General features: G+C 39.9%; 1 protein-coding gene across 3 annotated transcripts in view; it reads right to left on the bottom strand.

Moving 5' to 3' along the window:
* LOC117402466 (intersectin-2) overlaps positions 1-24,279 on the bottom strand; it is an 81,416-nt gene extending 57,137 nt beyond the window's left edge. The window contains exons 1-2 of one of the 3 annotated variants that reach the window (XM_034003614.3): positions 23,868-24,279; positions 3,386-3,449 (exon numbers count right to left, since the gene is read on the bottom strand). In XM_034003614.3, the coding sequence (XP_033859505.2) occupies positions 3,386-3,413 (28 nt within the window). In that variant the 5' untranslated portion in view covers positions 3,414-3,449; positions 23,868-24,279. Of the gene's footprint in view, positions 1-3,385; positions 3,450-23,867 lie in introns of those variants that run through there. The other 2 variants (XM_034003612.3, XM_034003613.3) reach the window with 2 other exon arrangements.
* Between the last annotated feature and the right edge of the window lie 599 nt (positions 24,280-24,878).

Genomic DNA, 24,878 nt, shown 5'->3' with positions numbered 1-24,878 from the left:
GTCCTGTGTTTTGTGTACTGTTTAAAACCTTTTATTTGTTATTAAACGCTGAGTGCAGCCATTGCACTCAGCTCATCACAACCACCGTCTCTGTTGTTTGAATTCCTGTCTGGTCTGACGCCACCCACTCTGGCCGTCTTTGTGACAGGTCACCATCACAACTGTTGCAGAAACTGGTGTTTATGTATTCTGCTGGTGTTAATATACCTGATGAAGACACGTTAGTGTTGAAACGCGTTGTTTGTTTTACAACTATGTCCTTTTTTAAAATCAATGAAAAGATTTTTGATGAAGAATATAAACAGTATAAAAGTATTTAAACCTCTTTGAAGCAAAATGATTCAATTTCATTTGGTAAGCCATTTAAATATAGTTTGGCTGAAAGAAATTTGAACGCTTGCATTTCCGTAGAGACTCTACTTTCATTGTGTGTGTATGTATGTATTGTTGTTGTTCTTGCATTTCTAAACATTTTAATCGCAGCAGTCTGGAGCTCTGCATTATAATTTCTCATTTCTCTGTGCTTCAGTGGTACAAACAGACGTTCGATTTTAGCAAAAAGGGATTCGAAGAGGAATCGAATCCTGAAAATGGATTCGGGTATATCATGAGCACCGGGTAACCCGAGTACCCTGTGTCACCCCAAATGTATATATGAGTTGTTTAAACTGCATTTATAGGTCTATTGTGTGTAGATGAGCAGAGAATTACAGGAAAGATACTACCCTATACATTAATGGGGACCTTACCAAAATTAAATACTTGGTTACACTGCCACTGCTACAAAACACACTGCAGCTCTATCATACACTATAGAACCAAGTTGTTACTGTAGGTAATCCCCCCCCCCCACCCAATAAAAAAATAATAATAATAAAAAAAAAAGCTTATAATTCACTGATATTGTAAATTCCCTGCCAAGCCTCCATACCATTACAGGTACCACTGATTTGACTGCAGTGAACATCCCAGTAAGTCTACTGAGCTAAAATTACTTTTAGTCACGTTACTGTTTGCCAACACATTACTCCCCACCAATTACTGAAGATGATTTTGTAATACTTGATTTCCCCTCTCTGCATTTGGTTTAGTTTCATGACTGCAGGAGAACAGCAGGGGCTAAAATTACTGATTTAATAATAGAAATATATGTGTCACAGTATACACCCTGTACCCTGTAGGCAGTATACAAAGGTTAGTCATGTAGCACAGGCAAAAACCAAGAAAAACAAAAGGAAAGAATAGAACAGCCTGAACACATGTAGTAGAATGTATATGTGATGGAAAACTGTCTATTGGAATCATAGAATATACAGTAGCTGTGTATCAAATGTGAAGACAGTATCTAAGAGTGTGGTCTGTATGATTGACATGAGCAGTTTTTTTTTTTTTTTTTAAATAATGTGGCAGTGACAACACCTGCAATGGAAATCAGAACAGAATAGTGTACAATTGAACCTGGTTGTGGAGCTGTACACTGCAGCTCTGGATTTAGTGTTTTTTCTTAAACCAGCATTTCAATCTGCTGAAACAGTATTACCGCACAAACACTCAAAACAGCTGCTTCTATCAATGCAAAACAAGTACTGACTACTGATGGAATTTAACAGGGTTACGTTGTAAAGTGCCACCTCCTGCCCCGGGACACTACAGGTATCTACACCCTAAACAGCACAGTAAATCAGGGAAGCCACCACACCTGCAGTTTTGGCCCCGATTAACTTGCCAGTACAGTAGCCATACCCAAAATTGTGAAGTGATGTGTTTGGGTTTTATGGTTGATAAGCATACTAAAAGATTGATCCTCAATGCGGAGTCATTTTTTAATGATAGGCATTTCCTTAATGTTATTTTGAAAGATTAAATATGTGGTTATGGAAATGCAAAAAGGTCCCAAAAGAAGCCTAAAATACATAATTTACTATAATCCCATTAGAAGTTAACATGGCCAGAGGTTAAAACAATGTGACAGTGAAAGGGTTCATTGTTACTAGACAACACCAGTAATGGAATTGTCACCAACAGATTTAACATAGAGGGTTAATATAACCCTGCAAATATGAAATCACTACCTTAAATGGTTTGAGGCTGTGACACTGATAAAGACCTGTTGTAACACACAAAGTGTTGCACTGTAAGTCTTTATCAGAAAAGCAAAAAGGAGCATGATCTTAATATGGTGGTCATCTTAGGTCGCAGGTCAAAGTGAAGGATGCTGTTAGATTTTTCCCCAGAGGATTTCCACTCCACTGAAAATATGAAGTTGCTGGCCAAAATGCTTTGGTGAAATTAGCAAATGTAGAAGATGTAAATGTGGCAGATTATTCGCTCTTGGGAGACAATTAAAATGACTGGAAAACACACCTATTCTTAGTCATATTCACTCATATTTGTCATGCCATTGACTGTAGTCACCAATATTGAAATGAAGTAGTAAATCAACTTAAATATATATTAATAATCAAAATATGTAAGGTATGTTTATGCAGAGGACCAGTAGATTTTACATTTTAACAATAAGCTGAGTGACAATACAGTGCAATCGTGATGCAACTAAGGAAAATGATCAACAACGTCTATTTAAGAGTAATTGCATGAGAAGAAAAAAGAACTAGTGCTGGGTACTAACAAGTATTCAAGTGCTACTGCTGGTACTCCTATACGGCCTTGGTTGCCTTGGACTCAATTAACTGTGAACAAGAAAAATACATAAATAAATAAGAATAGTAATAATACTCCAACAACTACTTCTAATACTACTACTACTAATGTTAATAATAATGTTAATAATAATAATAATAATAATAATAATAATAATAATAATAATAACGACGACAACAACAAGCGGTCAACCTGGTCAGGTCTTTTCCCAATAGGATTTGGTAGTGTGCAGCCACCACTAAACCTGTTTAATCTAGATGATGGATGACTTAAATTCAGTGGTTCCTAAAATAGTATTCTTTGCAGCACACTGCTGTCCATGAGCAGAGTAAATTAAACGGGCCTCTTCAGTTTACTCCTTGTTACTTCTATCCAGTATACAATCATCTAAAAACATGAAATCGGAACATAATTAATATCCAAATAGAATTTTTAATTAATCAGCATTTGCCAGTGTCTAAATGTGAAATTACAGTAAATGATTAGTGCAGATACACTTAATGCTAAGCAAATCAGGCTGCAATACACATAGTTGTTACTAGCAAGAGACTGTCTCAATATTAGCTTAGCAAAAGGGTTACATGCCAAGGAGGGTTTTATTTATTTTTGCTTTATTCTGTGTCCACAGCAGTACTGTATTCCAAATCACACAAACACAATGCACACAACACAATACAAAAACACCCCACCCCACCAATTACTTGAAACTAAACAATCTGCTTACCATTCATGGCTGTGGGAAACTGAGCCATTCTGGTCCCGACTGCGCCTGGCTAGCTCTCAGCCATCTGCAACATGAAAACACGCTCCCATTAATAATGTAAGGAGGGCAGAGTGTGGCTTTACTGCCCCGCTGAGCAGGAGGAACGTCAACCACCCTCCCCCCGCCTCTCCTTCCAGTTCAGCACACACTTCCGATAGCAAACAATGTGGTGCTTCAGGCCTGTGCTGAACAAGCTGAAACCACCACACACACACACAGAAATAGAAATGCTCACAGGATAGGCGGAGCGGCATGGATCCATTAGCACATTCTTACACAGGAACAGAGCACAGTCTGTGCTCCAGCACTGTCAGATTAATAATATGTATGCAAAGAGGGGAGGGGCTATAAACATCAATAAATTAATACATAAATAAATAAATACAATAAAATAGTTTGGTTGGGTGTTAAATGGTGGTGCTAAAATGCAAAACAGAAATTAACTGCTGGTATAAATACAATAAACAACAGTTAAAGGATGATTGTTCAATTAAAGAAAATACAGTGTGTGTGAAGCAATACAATGTAAAAAAAGAAAAAAAAAGAAAACTGACATACAATTTTAAACTAGAGTCCGAATTTAAATTAAACTAGTAAACCCAAATGCTGAAGTTTAAAATGATTCCTCTTCAGTCTTGTAAAGTTTATTGAAATGCTTACTGTAGTGGACTACATTACACAATTTAAAGTCACAATCTATTTTTGTTTCAGTTTAGATCACTGTGTGCCAATTTTCAACAACTACAAAAACAGAACTTCGGAAGTGAGATGGTTTGAAAAATGACCACAAGTTGTGGCCAGCTTTCTCCTCTCAAAAAATGATTTTGTAGAAACACTTTTCATTAACTAACTCACTGTTGCAGAGGGGGTGGAATTTACAATTGCACCCTCCTACAGTAGTTGTCACATCTAAAACCATTCATTATGTAGATTGGATAATCGGCTTAAATGTGCCCAAATCAGGTTCAGGAGTCCGGTAGGTACTGAAATGACTTCCTATTCATTGCTCCCGCAAATATAATAAATTATACTGTAACAATAAGATATAATGTCTGCAAAACTTTATACACTAGGTATTGCAGAGTTCATACTGAAAAAGTAATAAAAGAAAAAAAACACACACACATTGTAAAACAGCAAACTACAGTAAACCTCTTTTGTGCTGACTCCGTTTCCCCAGTACCCTCTCCATTCACCATGCATTACACTGACACAATATACACTACAGTATATTCAGCTACATGTACAGTATGACATTCATTATATTACACTATAGATAAGAAAATATCAAGAGAATACAAATATCAATGCCTAGTTATTGATTGGCAGAGAGACCCTTTTACTGTGGATAGTGTAATTGTAGTTGACAAAAAGGTGGTCTTCCACCCTCATTCACATGACACAGTATTTGTATACTGTAAAGCACGTGTGAAAACAACAACTGCTATACTTTGTGAGGTTCTGACTGCAAAGGGTTTTTAATGGGATCCATCATGACACTGTTTTATTTATTTTTGTATGGTTTTATTGTGAAATTACATTTACGAAGAAAGTGTTATATATGTTTAATTATTATTAACATCTTTACAATACGTAATACTGTAAATTTTTTCCCCCATTTATGACAATAAATCCTTAAGACTTGAATTCTTCTTTTAGCTTTTTACCAAAACTTTGACAAGGTATTGTACTTGTGTCACGTGTGTGGGTAACTGCTGATAGGCAAGACAGAGACATGGGAGTTGGAGTTGAAATGCCGCTCAGGTCATGTGACCCTACCAGCGATGGTAACGCACAGAGGACACATACAGGAGACTGTACAAAAAGGCAAAATAAAACACGGTATAAAAACTACAAAAAAAGGTGAAAACACAGGGCAAGCGCTAGCCTTACTGAACGAGGTGTCCCACTCCAGGAATCTCCTATACTACATAACCCTCGCTAAACATTACTTGGGATCAATATCCCCTAAACTAACCTACTTATGAGCCGGTATTCATATGACGACTTCTGCTTCTTCATACGGCCTTGGCTGGGCATTGCCTTCACAAGTACCGTGTTGCAGTTTCGGGATTGTGCGTAGCTGTAGTTCCTGCAGAGCAGACGCTCTCCTCCTGAGTGTACGCAGCGCCCCTGTGTGTAGCATGGCTTTGCAGTCGCCTAGATTCTTGGAAGATCATTAGGGATATATTGTTGGGATTAAGGTGTTGGATATATGGGTGTATGTCAGTGATGGAAAAAGGGTACCTGATTGATATATGTATTAATGTTTGAATGTAGGATGAACCCTTACGGTTCATCCTAAGGGGGGGACCCAGTGTCCCTTCACAGGGTTCCTCTCCGGAGGATTGCCCCGCCTCCTTCCGACACAATCGTTCTAGGCCCTAGAACGATCCACACCAGATGTTTTTATGCTGACGGACACGCAGTCGAGACCCGCCCACCTGCTGGTTGAGGACAGGCATAGCCAATCACTCGCTTCCCTTCCTCTCAACCGAACCTAGCAGGCAGCAAGTCTCAACAGAGCTCTCGTCAGTAAACAATCATTTAATTCAAACATAACAACTCCAAAAAGATACACAATAAACCCATTTCCACATATAAATTACACCAACACTAACTTCCCACAGATACCAAAATGGTTTGCACTGCAGTCAGCAATTTAGCTCTCCACTGTAGATGCAATACCCCACAAAAAAAACACCTTAACAGTACGTAACTGCTCCAACTGCCAATTGCAGATGCTGTCTCAGAGCCAGGCAATACAGGCAACACTGTTCTTTCATCCCCCGCAATGAACTGCCCATCTGTCTCCTCTTCAGTTTTGGACACAGCCCAAATAGTCCCATCTCATAATTCTGCTTTCTTTGATTTCACCAAAAAATTGCGCATTAGAATGTCTTGATCTAGCGTAGCTGAGCCACCTTACCCTCTACAGTACACCTCCCTCCATTCACTCACATTGCTTGACCATATTTTCTCATTATTGGAGGTTGTGCCTAAAGCATGATATGCTGGCTAGGCCTACATTTTTATCTTCAGTATCAGGTATTGCATGCTTAACTTGCTTGCTTGTTGTGTAATTCCACAAAGCTATGAAATCATTCTTCAAATCTTAAGTGCACTGCCATTTCTTACATATGCTACAGTTATATCTAAAGTTTATGAGGTTGAAAGAATCATCATGCAAATAGGTATTTTGATAAATATTTTGAAGCAATAGGAGGGCAGCTACTGTGTTTCAAAGTTTTCAACTTGTTCTTCCTAGTAATTTGCATCACCATTATTATTATTTGTTTATTTAGCAGACGCCTTTATCCAAGCCGACTTACAGAGACTAGGGTGTGTGAACTATGCATCAGCTGCAGAGTCACTTACAATTACGTCTCACCCAAAAGACGAAGCACAAGGAGGTTAACTGACTTGCTCAGGGTCACACAGTGAGTCAGTGGCTGAGGTGGGATTTGAACCGGGGACCTCCTGGTTTCAAGCCCTTTTCTTTAACCACTGGACCACACAGCCTCCTACCATTGTGATACAGGTTCAAACAGGATAGTCCAGTCGTGTGCAAACTTTTTATATGCCGCGCCCCTTACTTAGCATACATTTTGTTAAGCCTCTCATCCCCCGCTGACACTATATTTTAACAGGTGTTGGTTTTCCTGATTTAATATAAATCGCATATTCTTCCGTAGATTTAACCACCAAAAAGTCCAGATTTAGCTAAAAATACATAAATGGTAACAAACACATTCTTACAAGTTTTCAAAATTGTACTTTCAGATATAATGTATAAATGTAACATTGAAAACCAGTCTATAAATATTTTTTTTAAACTTGGGAGTCCAAATTTAGCAGACATGTTAAATCTGGCTTTACAACAAATACATCAGTGAAATTAAATCCTTTGAGAGTCAACTTTTACCTAACTGATAAATCTGACAAAACATTATCGTTCAGCAATTAAATATGAAAAAATAAATGTGGGTTTTCACAAAATAAATATTTATTTTGCCAGCTAAATCTGAAGCTAAGTGAGCCCACTGACGTGTTTGATTTGGCATTGTATGCTGCTGAACTACCCTTACACTCCGAGAGTCAATGTGTCCGCTTCCCCTCCCCCACTGCGCACTACAATGCCAAAAGAATGTACACATTCAAAACTTTTAAGAATGTGTTGTTAACATTTATGTATTAAGTTAAATCAGAACACGATTTACATTAAATACGTGGAAGCCGCCATTTCGGCTCTGTTCACTGCAGTTTTACTGACACTCGCCACTTCAGACAAACTAATTACCTGTCATTTATGTATTTATTTAAAATGTTCTATCCTTTAAAAAAAATAATAATAATTTTACAGAACTGCCTCTAGTCATAGTCACGCCTCCCTTACTGACTCTCTGTGCCCCCCCCCGCTTTGCACACCACTGCTTTAGTCTATAGAAGACACAGAGGGTCAAGGGAGCAGGACACGATTGACATGTTTTCAGGGCGACAGAACACAGGTAGTAGATGCAGTATAAGGCAGGCCAAAACGACATGGCAGTAGTACTTTGTGCTTCCTCTATAATTTATACATAAATTGTGTCCTGATATGCACGTTTCCCTCCTTTGTTACCAGATCCACAGCTGCAATACATACACCAAAGGAGGGCAGTAATTATTAGTTACAGAAGGAAATCAAGTGCAGTTGTCTACAGTAGCTAATCATTTTGCTCTATTTAAAATGTAAAGCCTTGCTGATCAGAAGATGATGGTATATTTATAACAAACGGCATACAAATTAAGAAAACAATATTGAAATTAGTGCTGGGAAAAATATCCGAATATTCAAACTAATATTTTGTTGCAATGTATTCAGATACAAAAATCAGATGTTCATATTTGCTAGAAATGACAAAAATACCTTACACTTTTTACTCTCTCACCAAAATTTGCGTGACAGTTTAAAAAAATGGTAAATGAAAAAGAGCTCCATGTGATATGTGAGATTATATATAAAAAACACAGAATCAACACAACAGCTCTTGAGCCTTGATTTGAAAGTTTTAGACAGCAAAAAGTAAACAAACCAGATTATGCGCACGCACACATAGTGATCTCTATGGAAAGCCATCTGGGACAAAAACCCATTGTGCTGCTTTAGAGCGAGCCAGAATCTCATGGGACATAAAAAAGGCAAGCAGTCATTCTGAAATGCCTTGCTTTAACAGCACCCAACTTCCTGAAAATATTTTGCAGTGATTTTTATACAGACTGTATATATTATATCTATTTTGTTGCGACTTTCTGCTATGTGGAATGTAATAAACTTCACCTTCACTTTACAATGCCATTTCCACGGCATTGTTACCCAAGCTTTCTGAGGACATTCTACCAAACTGTGGTGCTGAACCTTTGCTGGCTTCTGGACTTTTAATGATTATATATATATATATATATAAATTATTATTATCCATTTAAAAAAAAAGGTATTATTTATGTTACTGTGGTCATGTTTAACTACATGGTATGTTCATTTCCAATTTGTGTGGGGTTGCTTTGTTTAATTTGAATTACTTTCTGGATGTATGTGTGTATATAGCTATAGCTGTGTGTGTGCCTGTATGCATCTGTATATGTGTATGTACATAACAATAACTCTTATCGTATTGTTTTATGATTATTATTATTTATCTATTTTTTCTCCCCCCCGTCAAGTATCTTTTTTTTATTTTGCAAATGTGGTTGTCTGGGGTTTGCATACTCCGGTGTATGGAAATGTCCTTGCATTGGGGTGTGTGAATGTTTCGCAGCAGGTGTATGTTACCTTGTTATTTATTATTTTGATCGGACCTGGGGTTACTCACAGTTGTGTAACATATAATTTGTATAATAGATTAATCTCCCAATTTTTAATTTTCATTGTAATGCTGCCTATTTCCGAATTTTTTTTTTTTTTTTTTTTTTTAAAGGAATACAGTACATGCTCACTTCTGGGTGTGCTGGCTTTTGGTTCTTACATTTACGGTACACAGTACAACTGTAATGGATCAAATATCAATGCAGTTGTGCTGTTGTGCTTGTAATTTTATTTGTGCTGGACCCTGGGTCTGATTTAATTTAACTAATCTGCTTTAATTTTATTTTCTTTATTATTATGATTGTTGTTAAATCTCTAGCTGTACAGCATCTGCCACCTGACCTTTAAAATCCATGCAGCGATAGCTACTGGTATCACTGTTGTTAATGTTACCATGTTGTTTGTTTGATTATTTTTCTCAGGATTTTGGTTCTCTGCAGGAAATCACACTGAACTTAATTATTGTCTTTCCTATTATTATAGTTCTCAGTTGTTAGACTTGGTGTTGGTAATAATGGTACTATTAATACCCACTCAGACATTTGACTGATACACATACTTTGTAATCTGCATTTTTATATAACCTTTTCAAGCTTTATATATATATATATATGTGTTTCCTAGGTCTGCAAACTATGTGTATTGTGTATGCAGGAGCATGAGTATCTAAGTGGTACTCAACCTGTGCAAGATGCACATTTCTGATATTGCAGTTTTCTTGGGTGTGCGTACATCTCGTTTGGGGCGGTGTAAAGGGGTTGGGAGGCTCCTTCATCCATAAACACACAAACACCTATATGTCCTTGCTTTTTGCAACTCTTCAGTACTCCGAAAGGGGGATATTTTCTCTTATCCAATATTTATTTATTTTTCACCCTCATCAGTGAATGGTAAATAGAAGGGTTTCTGCGGGCGAGAGCCCTATTAACTTTATCACTTGGAATGTCAAAGTACTCAACCACCCAGTTAAAAGAAATAAAGTACTAAGCCATCTTTTACATCTAAAAGTGGATATAGCTTTCCTCCAGGAAACTCATTTTCACACTACTGATCAATTTCGTATTCGTAGGGGGTGGGTGGGGCATCTGTTCCACACTAAATTTCATTCCAAATCCAGAGGGGAAACAATATTAATTCATAAAGATATCCCCTTTACTGTTGACAAAGTAATCGCTGACTCTAATGGAAGGTATGTGATCGTGACAGGCAATCTCTGGAATAACCCAGTGATTCTGGCCAACATTTATGCTCCCAACTGTGATGATAGCCAGTTTATTTCTAAATTACTTTCATCTTTGCCAGACATTCACACCCACCGTTTAATTATTGGAGGTGATATAATTGTGTGCTTAATCCTTGTCTTGATCGCTCATCTACAAAATCTGCCTCTCTTTCCAAATCGTCTTACGTTCCTTCCTTGACCAGTACAGGGTATTGGACCCATGGAGATTTATGTTTCCTACTGCTAGGGACTAATCTTTCTTTTCTCCTGTCCACCACTCTTTCTCCAACTTAGACTATTTCCTGTTGGACAATAGGCTTCTTTCATTGGTTAAATCAGCAATGCAGTCTAAACTCACATTGATCTAATATCCCAGATCGTTCCGTCCTCACTGTGCAAAGCACAGCAGAGCAGTCAATCATCCCCAGGAGAAAAGAGCAAAGTGATAATTCATTACATTTCTTTCAGTGCCGCTTTACACAGCCAGTTATTGATCAACAATGTCAGCATCATTCTTTTTTTTTAAAGACCAGCTAAGGTAGAGGAGAGGCCGCACACCTGAAACACAGCGGCTCATGTTCAATACAGTGTACTGCCTTGTACTGTTGACAGGAGGAACCCCCTGCTTCTGGGTGAGGAGAAAAGACTTTGGAAAGACAATACATTTACTTTGTTTCACTGGTTGCAATTTCCAGAAATGTTTGATTAAAGGGTCTTTTCAGGTATCTTCCTTTTAAAATAAACTGCCTTGCTGTACAGTAGGACACTGTTCTACCTTCTTAAAGGATTGACTTAATATAAAAGATGTTGAGAATTGCTTGGCGATTTAAAAACTCAGTTGTGCATCAATTTCCCTTATGATGAAATGGTGCGGAAGGAAACAAATTGTCAGAAGTTTAGAAACTAAAGAGGAAGTAAAAACGACAGGACACAAAGCAGCCGAATCTATGGTACGAGGACTACAATTAATTCTAAAAACAATAGCAAACAATACAGTTCAGATGATATGTAGCCAGCTGACGTTATTAATGCAACATGTTTACAACACCCTGCTCCTAAATACCCCTGCAACTTCACATTTAAACAGAATTACACAACGCTACATCTTAAACGTTTTAACTACCATAATATTGCAAAATTACAGGAACATGGGAGAGTGTGAACTGGAAGGTTTGTTTGTCATTTAGCTAACGTACAGTATTGAAGCAATAGTAATAATTACATCAGATGGTGCATGTCATTCAACTCATAAGCAAAGTAAAAAATTAAAACACACCACCTTTAAAATCACTTCTTTCAACATAATTTCCAATTTGACAGAAATAAACGAATAAAGTACTTTTACTGTAGGTTTCAAAATCAGGTAAAGATATGCGTGATATGGTGAGGCGAGGACCCCCAGGCACAAACTGAAACTACCTCTGTTTCCCACCATGTCCCTTTGATCTGTTCCCTCTTATCAACAGTTAATCTTCAAAACTCAGCACTATGACATCAAACAGTAATTTATCGCTGGAGACACACAAGGTATTTTTTCCCCACTGCTGGAAGGAAATTATACAAAAAGTGTTGCCCCTTCTGGTGCCGGAAAGTTTAATTCTAGAGCCATATTCCAATCTGTCTGATTTATTTTATAGGATCAGGTTTATAGCTCACAGCCATTCTCTCTGGGGAATGCTAAACACAGGCTGCTTTTGTAAATGTAATTAGTGCTGATATTTCCTGTACGGTACATGAATATTGTGATCTTCAAGCATTACTGTACCTAACACAAGCCTTACGTGGATGTCAAAGAAAGTACAGGAATAAAACGAAACATGGTTTGGACTGCATTTTGATTTATTTTGCTTGATATATCATTTTGTTTTCATTCTCAACAGTGCGTGTTTTGGAGAGGGCAATATTGACATGCTTTATTAAACTATATCAATGGTAATGCCTAGTTTACTGCTGTTAGTGTGCACGTTTACAAACATTTGTACAGTTGAAAGACTTACCAAATGCTTTTGGTACATGGGTGTAGTAGCTTTAACAGCTCAGCAACTCAAGCGTCAGCATTGTGAAAAAATAAATTAAAAAAACAAACAGTCACCTGTCTCAAAAACTACAGATCAAAGTTCGACCCAGTATATCAATATTATGCAACTGATTTCAACGAGAGAGGAAAAACTTTCCTTGCACTTCAGGAGCAGTTTGACTTGCTACTGACTGTATTGCTTCTCTGCTCCTGTGCGTTTACTATATTGTACACCTATTGTATAAATCATTACTGAAATAAAGATGTGCTTTTGTTAGATGTGTTGGACAACAGCGGTTTTCAACCGGTGTTACGCGTACACCTGGGGGTACTTCTCAGTCACAGGGGGTACGGAGGAATACTCCAAAATAAAAATGAAATTTAAGAAAATAATGACCTTGAATTAATTGATTATATATTTATACATAATTAGGCTTGTAACGATAGTAATCGAATTATTTATTGATTGGGACGCCACGATAACAAATCGATAATATTTTAATGAAATCGAATATTCCATGAAATTAAAAACGTGTCCTGTATATATTAACTTACTGTCAAGAACGGAATCTGTGTTGTTGCTTCTAAAAGTTACTGAGAATATGCGTCTGTGAACAAATACAGGATGCAGAGATCAAGAGCAACCTGCTTTCTTAATGTATTTTATACATATTATTTTAAATCAGTCCCAACTGTAGCTGTCTGTCTTGAGCGAAACTAATAACATTTAACATTACTACACTGTCACGTGCCGCTGTTTTAGAATTTTTTTTTTTTACCTTTTCGTTTTGAGCAATGCACTATCCGCAACCTTTTTTGTTTTTGATTGCTGTCTCAGTCTAAATGCCGCTGGATCGTAGCTTGGCGTATGTGAAACACTGCAGGTTGTACAACATAGTTTGCCACCAGTAGAATGCAATATTATTGTACACGATCCGCTGCAGTAATTATTGTAGATTTTTTTTATTCACTTTGGACACTTGCAAAATGTTCACTTGCTTAACAATATCAGTTGAGATCTCCTAGGATACTAAACCTGCCCCAGATGCCCATACCTACCTATCAGTGAGGAGAGCCCAGAGTGGTTATTGGCTGCTGTTAAGTGTCAATCAATAAATCCTGTCCAGTTTTCTTTTTGAAATTGAAACAAGCTTATAATCACACCAGGAACCTTGACTGATACACGTAACTTAATTGGATTTAAGTGCAGGGTAAAGGTACACAAAATAGACAGTTTTCACAGTGAAGAATGAATTTCACGGTCTGTGTCACGTTTTTCACGGTCGTGAAATAGGTAGGGCCTTAGTAATGTACTGTATAAGTAAATTCAGGTGGGCGAAACGCTTCTCTGAGCGCTCCAGGCAGTATGTGGCGCATTTTTGGTTGCGACGTGGTATGTAGATTGATTAGGCCTATACATGTATGAAAGAAATATTCTACATATCTTGGTTGTGATGTGGGCATTAAGTCAATTAATAATAAATCCACATACATGTATGAAATATATTATACATATTCAAGTATGGAGACGCAAAATAAAATGATCATCCGGAGTCGCAGTGAAAAGTTCCATTGCAGGAAAGGGTAGGCTACCTCTAATGTAGTGTTTGGAAAAATGAAGTTGTATTCACTGCAGATAATACAAATCTAAGTGGCTATGCAAAGTCATGTCAAGTTTTGATTAAAATATGACAGAAAAAAACTGAAATGCATCTCTGCAGCTGTGGCACACTGAAAGGGAATGCTGCTTTCGCTCGCAGAAGCAGGGGCACGTAATTCATAAATTTTAACCAACAGCAAATTTTAAAAAAAAATGAGAGATCGAATTATTTCCATGTAAATAGGCCATAATGTTAATGTCGTTTTCAAACCTTTTTTCCCCTCATTTGGACGGGTTTATTTTCTTTTTTGTTTCTTTTTTTAAAATTTACCATTATGTTTACACTGGAAATTTGTCAGACTTTACACAAAACAAGGCAAAGGCTAGTGACGGCAGGAATATGAAAATTGGAAAGTGCTATATTTGTGTATTTATCAAATGTGTCTTAAAACATCAGGACTTTAAAACAGGAGTTTTTTTATACCATGCTCTACAAAAAGGGACACAAAACCGAACCAGGTAACTACAGACCAATAAGCCTGACTTCTATTATATGTAAACTTATGGAAACTATAATAAGATCCAAAATGGAAAATTACCTATATGGTAACAGAATCCTGGGAGACAGTCAGCATGGTTTTAGGAAAGGGAGATTGTGTCTAACTAACCTGCTTGATTTTCTTGAGGATGCAACATCTCCAGAAAGCTTACATTTCCAGAAAGCTTTTGACACAGTCCCGCATAAAAGATTAATCCTCAAACTGAATGCAGGAGGGATTCAAGGACATGCATGCACATGGATTAGGGAGTGGTTAACATGTAGAAAACAGAAAGTACTGATTAGAGGAGAAACCTCAAAATGGAGCGAGGTAACCAGTGGTGTACCACAGGGATCAGTATTAGGTCCTCTGCTATTCCTAATCTACATTAATGATTTAGATTCTAGTATAGTAAGCAAACTTGTTAAATTTGCAGACGACACAAAAATAGGAGCAGTGGCAAACACTGTTGCAGCAGCAAAGGTCATTCAGAATGATCTAGACAGCATTCAGAACTGGGCAGACACATGGCAAATGACATTTAATAGAGAAAAGTGTAAGGTAATGCACGCAGGCAATAAAAATGTGCATTACAAATATCATATGGGACATACTGAAATTGAAGAAGGAATCTATGAAAAAGACCAAGGAAAAAAGAAGCTGCTTGATGAGATTCTGGGATCAATAAGCTACTAACAACAAAACGAGCAAGATGGGCCGAATGGCTTCCTCTCGTTTGTAAACTTTCTTAAAGATGACGGGTTGTTCCTTTAAACTATTACTGTGAGGGATTTTTTTTTTTCCTTTTTTTTTTTTTAAAAGCATTTTATCTTGATAATGATCGATAATCGTAGTTAGAATTTGCACGATAATCGATGTCAACGTCAACGTCAGGGTTCAATTTACAACACTAACATATATATATATCTAAACCGGTGTGCATAAACATTACAAAAAAACATTTTAATTGGTGTCACAAAGACGGCCAGAGTGGGTGGCGTCAGACCAGAAAAGGAATACACAGACAGAGACGGTGGTGATGATGAGCTGAGTGCAATGGCTGCACTCAGCGTTTAATAACAAATAAAAGGTTGGAACAGACAAAAACACTGGACACGGCACTACACGCCAAAATAAACATATAAACAAAACGGACTAAACACTAACACACAGGTGAAACGGAGACGAACAAACACGGTGAGTACAAACAAAACACTTATTATATTTATAATTACGCTGACGATTTTACTCCTCTCTCTCTCACCCGTTCTCCACTCCCGAACACCTAACCACCAGTGAGTGAAAATGTGTCTCTATATATACTGTTGTGCTGGGATTCAATTACTAATTAATTATTCACTTGAATCCCAGCACGTGAATTAATTCTGTGCAACCCCGTGCTCACATATTATATTTTAAATGCACGTGCGTGATGTGCAATCCCGTGCCTAAATACAAATATACACTTTTTAAATACACGTGAAACACAGACCCGTTTATATCCCGTGTACCAATGACTATCCACCAACATTAACACACGCACGCAACACACAAATGCACACAGGGACGGGGCGCATTGCCACATATACCCCCCCTTGTGCGCAGCACACATGGCCTCAACGGCCACCTCCCCCCTTAAAAATCCAGCAGTCCAGGACAAAGTCTCGGGCTGGGAAGGGAGGCTTCAGTGGGCCCATGGCTGGCCATGCTGTCAGCACCCCTGCCGGTAGTGGCACGGCTGACAGTCTGTTGGTCCCGTCCTGCAGCGAAAAAGCTGCGGGGGCAGGTGGTCCCCCGACCTCCCCCTTCTTCGTAGCCGGCAGCTCCCTCCTGTGGGGCTCCGGCCACAAGAACTCCTGCAGCGAAACTGCTGCTGGGGAAAGTGGTCTCCAGACCTCGTCCCCCTTCTTTGTAGCCGGTAGCTCCCTTTGGTGGGGCTCCGACCACAGTACTGCCGGCAGCGAAGAAGCTGCAGTGGGAGCAGGTCTCCGGACCTCCCCCACGATCTCCGGCAGTGAAACTGCTGCAGTGGGAGCAGGTCTCCGGACCTCCCCCACGATCTCCGGCAGCGAAACTGCTGCAGTGGGAGCAGGTCTCCGGACCTCCCCCACGATCTCCGGCAGCGAAACTGCTGCAGTGGGAGCAGGTCTCCTGACCTCCCCCACGATCTCCGGCAGCGAAACTGCTGCTGGGGTTGGTGGTCTCCAGACCTCCTCCCCCTTCTTCGTGGCCGACAGCTCCCCTTTCTGGGGCTCCGGCCACCGTACTCCCCGTGGTGGAGGTATGGGAAGCAGAGACAGCTCCTGCTGTTCTGCTTCTGGCAGTGGCAGAGGCAGAGGCAGCTCCTCTGCTCCTGGAAGTGGCAGAGGCAGCTCCTGCTCCTCTGCTCCTGGAAGTGGCAGAGGCAGCTCCTGCTCCTTTGCTCCTGCCGGTGTAGGTGGCAGAGGCAGAGGCAGCTCCGGCTGCTCTGCTCCTGCCGATGTAGGTGGCGGAGGCAGAGGCAGCTCCTGCTCCTCTGCTCCTGGAAGTGGCAGAGGCAGCTCCGGCTGCTCTGCTCCTGCCGGTGAAGGTGGGAGCAGCGTGTAGTCTCCTGCCGATGGAGGTGGGAGCAGCGTGTAGTCTCCCCCTTTTTCAGGGGACTGGTGCTGCTCTGCCTCTCTTGCAGCGGACTGGTGCGGCTCTGCTTCTGAAGGGGAAACCAGCAGGCATTCTTCCTCTGCTGGTTGTGCTGGGGAAACCAGCAGGCATTCTTCCTCTGCTGGTTGTGCTGGGGAAACCAGCAGGCATTCTTCCTCTGCTGGTTGTGCTGGGGAAACCAGCAGGCATTCTTCCTCTGCTGGTTGTGCTGGGGAAACCAGCAGGCATTCTACCTCTGCTGGTTGTGATGGGGAAACCAGCAGGCATTCTTGCTCTGCTGGTGAAGGTGGGAACAGCTGCCTCTCAGGCTTCGGATTCCCGCGGTCCCCCCGTCTGGGCGCTGGACGCTCGCGGTCCCCCCGTCTGGGCGCTGGACGCTCGCGGTCCCCCCGTCTGGGCGCTGGTTCCTCCTCTTCATACTGGGTGGGGCATATGGCTAACGTGTGCCCATAAGCCCCACAGCCTGGGCATAACTCTGCTGCGAGGTTCTTTAAAAAAACCTCCCAGCCATCATCCTCGACCTCCTCCCTTTTGGGCTGTGGACGCCCCGACTCCTCCCTTTTGGGCTGTGGACACTCGGGTTCCCCCCACTCAGGCGTAGGACGTTCGGGTTCCTCCCACTCAGGCGTAGGACGTTCGGGTTCCTCCCACTCAGGCGTAGGACGCTCAGGCTCCTCCCACTCGGGCTGTGGACGCTCAGGCTCCTCCCACTCGGGCTGTGGACGCTCAGGCTCCTCCCACTCGGGCTGTGGACGCTCAGGCTCCTCCCACTCGGGCTGTGGACGCTCAGGCTCCTCCCGCTCAGGTACTGGAGAGGGCAGCGACTGCTCCTCTCCCTCTTGCTCACTGGAAGGCATCCCTCCCATGTCTGCAGCTAGGTAACCCAGCACCACAATGGTGAGGTCACGAACGGATGCCGGGTTGTGCTGTTGCTCCCAGTCCTCCCATCGTTAACCATGGGGAGGTCACTGGCGAAGTTCCCCTCGGGGTGCACCAGCCAGTCCCATATTTCCCGGGACGGTGGGGAACCCGGTGGCAGTGGGGGTAGAGGGGTGGCTACTGCCCCGTTGTGGCTGTCCTCCTCCCAGCCCGGCATGCAGGATGAGGGCTGCAGCTGTTGTTGTTGCTGCTGCTGCTTCTGCTGCTTCCTGCAGCTCTTTCTTCCCATCCTCGCTTTACTATTTTTTTTTTTTTTTTTCACAAAACCCCCTCTCCTGGTCTGACGCTTGGAGGCGCTATTATCCCACGATGACACCACGTGTCACAAAGACGGCCAGAGTGGGTGGCGTCAGACCAGAAAAGGAATACACAGACAGAGACGGTGGTGATGATGAGCTGAGTGCAATGGCTGCACTCAGCGTTTAATAACAAATAAAAGGTTGGAACAGACAAAAACACTGGACACGGCACTACACGCCAAAATAAACATATAAACAAAACGGACTAAACACTAACACACAGGTGAAACGGAGACGAACAAACATGGTGAGTACAAACAAAACACTTATTATATTTATAATTACGCTGACGATTTTACTCCTCTCTCTCTCACCCGTTCTCCACTCCCGAACACCTAACCACCAGTGAGTGAAAATGTGTCTCTATATATACTGTTGTGCTGGGATTCAATTACTAATTAATTATTCACTTGAATCCCAGCACGTGAATTAATTCTGTGCAACCCCGTGCTCACATATTATATTTTAAATGCACGTGCGTGATGTGCAATCCCGTGCCTAAATACAAATATACACTTTTTAAATACACGTGAAACACAGACCCGTTTATATCCCGTGTACCAATGACTATCCACCAACATTAACACACGCACGCAACACACAAATGCACACAGGGACGGGGCGCATTGCCACATTGGTTACTCAGATTATTCTGCCTTTAATTGCAGCTGTGGTATTATTCAGTAGAACGAAAATTGTAAAGGGGTACTTGAGCTGCAACCTTCAGACACAAAATACATTTTCCTCACAGTGCTGAAATTGGAGAGTGAATTAATCAATGACCCAAAACCCCTTATCTGGAGTTCTCTTTACACATATTAATTACTTATCTTTAATTATGTATCTAAAAACTCTAATACTCCCTACAATTGTATCTGTTAAAATATAAGCAGATTTTCAGTCATGAGAGACAGAAATAACTGCAGACAGGAAGATGAAAGCAAGAGACTGCTCCTCCCAAAAGGAATGCGGTCATTCTAAACAGCCTGTGTAGTTAAAAGTCCTGTCGCTGGTGCTGCATGTTAAACAAACCCTCCAGCACCGACAGGATATATATCAGCAGCAAAAAAAAAAATTCAATCTCTTCTTGTCATCTGGTACCACAGTACACTTGGTTACATAATATCTGTTAGCAAGCCTTGCTTTCAGATACTGTAGTCTTCCACTTCATCATCTCATGGTTTATTTCCTGTCACTGCTTCCCCTATTGACCGACATGCTTGAAGACACTGCTGAGGTAAAATGACCCAGATTTGTAAAAGATCATTTTCAGCTGTAACCAATTGATTAAAATAAAAATAAACATCAATTATCTTTCACTAGGATATTCCATAGGAATTATTCAAAGTACAGTTTGCAGCCCATTTCTAAGTACCAGAGCCCTAAAAAAAAAAACAAAGAAAACAAGGCAGCAAATTTGGTATGGGTTATTTGGGTTATTTCTTTTCAGGAGTGCAGATTGTATTAAGTCTGACGGTACATGCATCACAGAACTGCACAGATGACAGCTGCCACAGTGTTGTGTAGACTGTGTGTAGCCACCCACTCCCGGGATTAAAAATAAAACAAATAGCAAAAGTGTATTATTTGTGTAAGGTGTTACAGTAAATACACCAGCCTGACCATTACCTAGGCCTGTATTACACTCCTTACAGTACAGTACAACATGCATTCAGGTTTACTTTCTTACAACAGCTGACTACTTGGCATCAATGGTCATGTAGTATAAAGCCTTCTGCATCTGAACTGCATAAAGCTGACTCCCACACTGAAAAAGAAAACTATGAGACCTGTCCTATAGATAATCTACGTCTGGTTAGATTATCTAAGCAGTGTCACCAAACCACAAAGCAGGGCATGAAGAACTCCAGATATAGCGGACACTTTCATTGCTGAATCACAAGCTGATTAATAAGAGGCACACAGCACTCCAATTGGCCTCAATATGACTTGAGGTATACAGCAGGTTCTTTTCAAAAGCACTCTTATTATCTGTACAATTGCCAAATAATCACAGTACACCAGCCATGCTAACATGTCACTGAATTCCTGTTACTGTAATTGTAATTTACTATATTCTAAATGTTTATCTGAATTTGATCTTTCTTTTTTGCTGTTGATTTTATTGTACTTTACAACTGCTCTTATCTGTAATATGATAATCTGTAATGTGATATTGTGTAATCTGATATTTTGTAACAACTGTAAGGTCGTCCTGGATAAGGGTGTCTGCTAATAAAGAAGAAGAAGAAGAAGAAGAAGAAGAAAAAAAAAAGAAGAGAAAAAAAATCACAGGATGCTGCTACTGTGCTGTAGCAAGAACTGTGTACTGTTGAGACCCACTGGCTACACATGAAACCAACCCATATGTTAAATCCTGTAGCTGAAAGCTTGTTTCATAATAGTTTACTAATTTAAAAAACAACAGGACTGTTAGCCATCGCTTTTACTGTATAAACTACTTGGCGCAATACACAAATATCAGGAGTGTCCATTTGGTTTAATTATTATTACTTATTTTTTTTAAATGTGTTTTGAAATGTACTGCAAGATGCCTATATCATAACTAATCGAAACATGAATCCAGACAACATATATTGTACTTTAGCCAGAAGATAAACATGAAAAACATTCAGGATCCGGGTGAGATTATGAAGAATTTACATAAAATATCACATGGGTGGAACCGGAAAGAACCACCCCATATTCCCACAAACAATGTCCATTTAAAAGATAGTTCTGTATGATGTATAAAGTAAATACAGTAGAAGCAAGGGACACTTTTTACAGTATGTGCCCCAGCCAAATCCACATAAAAAACTCTCTTTAATCAAGTCGCTGGTGTTGACACTCAGTGGATTAACCTAATCTGCTTTAACAGGGCTCTACGATTTAACTTGACTTTATTGTTACAACCTGGCCAATGTGTTTAAGTGGATCAGCTGTTTTTTTAGTTTAGCTTTGCATGCTGCTTTTTTAAGAAGTCTAGATATTCAGTTTACTGCAAGAACAAGTCAACTACTATGTTGTGGTATGCTTCACTGCTGCAAGAAAATAAATCTATTTTGGTATGACGAGGTTTCAGGAGAAAACACATACTTACTACACAGTAGTTCCTGTACAATATGGTATCCCTAATGCCCTCGTTAGAAAGCCTCAATTTAAACCTGTCTAAGCCTACATTACTTGGAACAGAAAAGTAAAACTACTGTACAGTACTGCAGAAGCAATAGAATGCTCCCCAGATACAGTGGCTGCCAGTCTACTGTACTGCAGATCCTTATGTAACATGGATAACTTCTGACCGTACTCAACAGTATGTTTTGTGCATGCGCATCAGGGGGTTACAGCATAAAGTGATGAATGTACTGTAATGCTTTTGGACAGCTTTAGGTAAGACAGTAAATGAGAGCAAGTACAGGTTTAAAGGATTAATATAAAATAGGACGTTTATTGGATTATAGCTAAATGCAATCCAAAACGTCTACAGGAGACTAGGCGGGTATGACAAAAGTTTGATGAAGATTGGTGCAAAATCAAGCCAGTTACTGTGTTCACCAAGTAAAGCGTGTCAGACGACAGACAGACAGACACGATCGCTGTATAAGGGCCCCCGTTTTTTGAATGCGGACACTAAAAATAAAAGAATTTCAGCATTAAGAATAGTTTTATGTTGTTTCTGTTTGTTTGTTCCATTAAGAGGAGTAGAGAACAGCCTGTACTCAACATAATCATGTCCAGATCAGCTGTGAAATGGTCTTAATACTGCAGCACAGAACTAATATTGTTGGCTCTGATACGGACCTGCTCCAATCAACAAAAGGAATGTGTTTTAAAAGCTTACAGAACCATAACATCGACAGTCAAAGAAACCCCATCTACACTGCACACTGAAACTGACCAAATACCCTTCGTAGCTTCTCCACCACAACAATTTGAGCATCTTATTTTTGAACCTCAGCCATGATTTCTATGCCAACATAAAATGCCAGCTATTTGATGCTGACAGCAACATTAAAACCTCCACATGGACACCAACTTGAAAAAGTTGAATTATGTACAGAGTATGTAAGATGTACTTTCTGTACAGGCTTCTCTAGCAATTGGACAAAAGCTGTTGGTTTGCTACATGCATAAGACTGGTAATTACCATATTCTGCATGACAATGAAAATGTGTGGAAATTCTGTCTTTTGAAAAGTTGCCAGAACTGCCACACCTTGCATTCAATACTGAATGTGTCCACCTTTTTCCTATCATGATTTATATGCCTTACATTTTTGTAACACCTCTCACTGTAGCACTGGACAGCTCACCTTGTCTTTTCAATTTTCTCTTGTCTAGAAGGATTTATTTTAACATGAGAAATTATATTCTCTTTATCATTCCAGTTATCAATAAGTCATACATTGCACTTCAAATCATCCATCAAACCTACAGAAAACAGTGTACTGTATTTCAGTGTCAGCAAATTAAGATGCCTTAGTGACTGAATACAAAAAGAGCATAGTTCACAAAATCACAAAAAGCCCTATGTGACCTAATCAGACAAAGACTGATTTAAAAACATGACTGAGTGAGTGCCTTCATACAGTGTTTTGTGCAACAATTACAGAATACTGGTTAGTGTTTAATCATATGCAATTACAGAAACTGGTTAGTGTTTAATCACAAAGTACTGCACAGTGCATAACATTTCACCTTGACTTGCAAAAGATCTAGGCTAATAAAAGTGGGTGACATAAAGTAATTACTAACACGTGGTCTGCCCAAATTCTGCTGTGTCAACAGCACTATACATTATATTGCATTCTGTATCAACAAAGTTATATTGTCAGTGCCAGTTATTTATCTGTCCCCGATGACTGCTGCAGATTGGTGCTGTATCTTTTCTTTGGAATTATCTGTCTATTTTAATTCTCTCCTTATTGCAACAATATCAATAATTAACAATAATTTCATTTTATACGTGGATCCAAAACAAATGTAATTTCCTTTTCAAAGTTAGTTAGTATGTGGTGCTGTACAGCCCGCGTTGGCACTTCTTTCTCTCCGCTGCATACAACCTGTTCAACTTGTTAGTTTAGGTAAACACTTCAGGCTAATCGCTTGGGCACAGTGGCAGGTCAAACCCATTAAGCACTGACTGTCAGGGGACTGTTGATTTTATTTTATTATTATACTTTGGTGTACAAAATCACTTCGTTAAAATTTCTTGAAATGTTCAAAGACAAGAGGTTTCCAGATGCGCTGCACTGCACTAACTACAGAGTGAGTCCATGTATATTTACTAGTAGTCGTGTCATGAAAGGTTATTTAGATTTAGAATGAATTTGTGTCGCTTACCTTTTTTGTGAATAAAACAAAACGTCAGATTCGTGTTGTCTTTTAAACCCAGTACAAGCGAAACTTGTTCGCCAGATAACGTAGAAAAGTCCTATCTGGCAGGAGTGAGGACGTTTAACCTCAGAAATGCAGAGAAGCGTTAACCGTGGTGTACCTGTTGCTTTGAGTGCTGTAGTGTCACACCAACAACATGGCTGACAGCGAGCCCCGAGCTTGAGAGTAGCCTATCCAACCACAGAGTGGGAGGAGAAACTGAAGACGGGCAACCTTGCGCACACACTGCCCTCTCACTGCTCAGGTGAGAAACACACACTCGCTTGTACTTAAATTATTTACAAAAACACACGAATGAGCCGTTCCTCCCTTTCTAAATCCCTACAGCAGTGGCACAAAACAAATGCTCATCTGTGTCCTCAGCCTTGTCCTTCTCAAACAGTGCCACCATTGTTTAGAAACCAATCAGACCAAGCTGACAGAGCTCAGTAATATAAAGGACCATATAATGCTTTGTGCGAAGCAGGTGCAAAAGGATGGGTGACACACCAAGAATATTGTTTGCAGGGAGTGTGTTTTTGGATTCAGTAGCCAACTGCTTTCTTTTGGATTCAAAATTTATATTAACCCCAGCACAGATTTACAGAAATAAGACTAAATTCAGATTGCAGAGACAACCGCCACCGACATTCATATACCAGTGCTGGTCATTACATTAATTTCCAACAGGGTAATAATAGTACAGGGATTACTTTTGTATTGGCTGCAATAATATTTGTTTGATAATAACTATTATTTATTCCTCGCCCCCACTGATTTGACCAGCAAAAAACAAGGCAGGTGCACACATATTAAAACCGAGCTTTAGTCTAACCCCAATGAGAAGAACTGCAGGCAGTGAAAAAAAATATCATGGTAAATAGTTCTCAGAAGACATTTTAAGACTCCGTATTATTTTAATTTGCAGTTTACATGTGTTTTCCAGATTCAGTTTCCACCTGGATGAAGCCTATTCTT

Source organism: Acipenser ruthenus, chromosome 5, assembly GCF_902713425.1.
Source record: "Acipenser ruthenus chromosome 5, fAciRut3.2 maternal haplotype, whole genome shotgun sequence".
In the NCBI taxonomy this organism is placed as follows: domain Eukaryota; kingdom Metazoa; phylum Chordata; class Actinopteri; order Acipenseriformes; family Acipenseridae; genus Acipenser; species Acipenser ruthenus.
The sequence above is the reverse complement of the archived record's forward strand: the minus strand, read 5'-3'. Positions and strand labels throughout refer to the sequence as shown.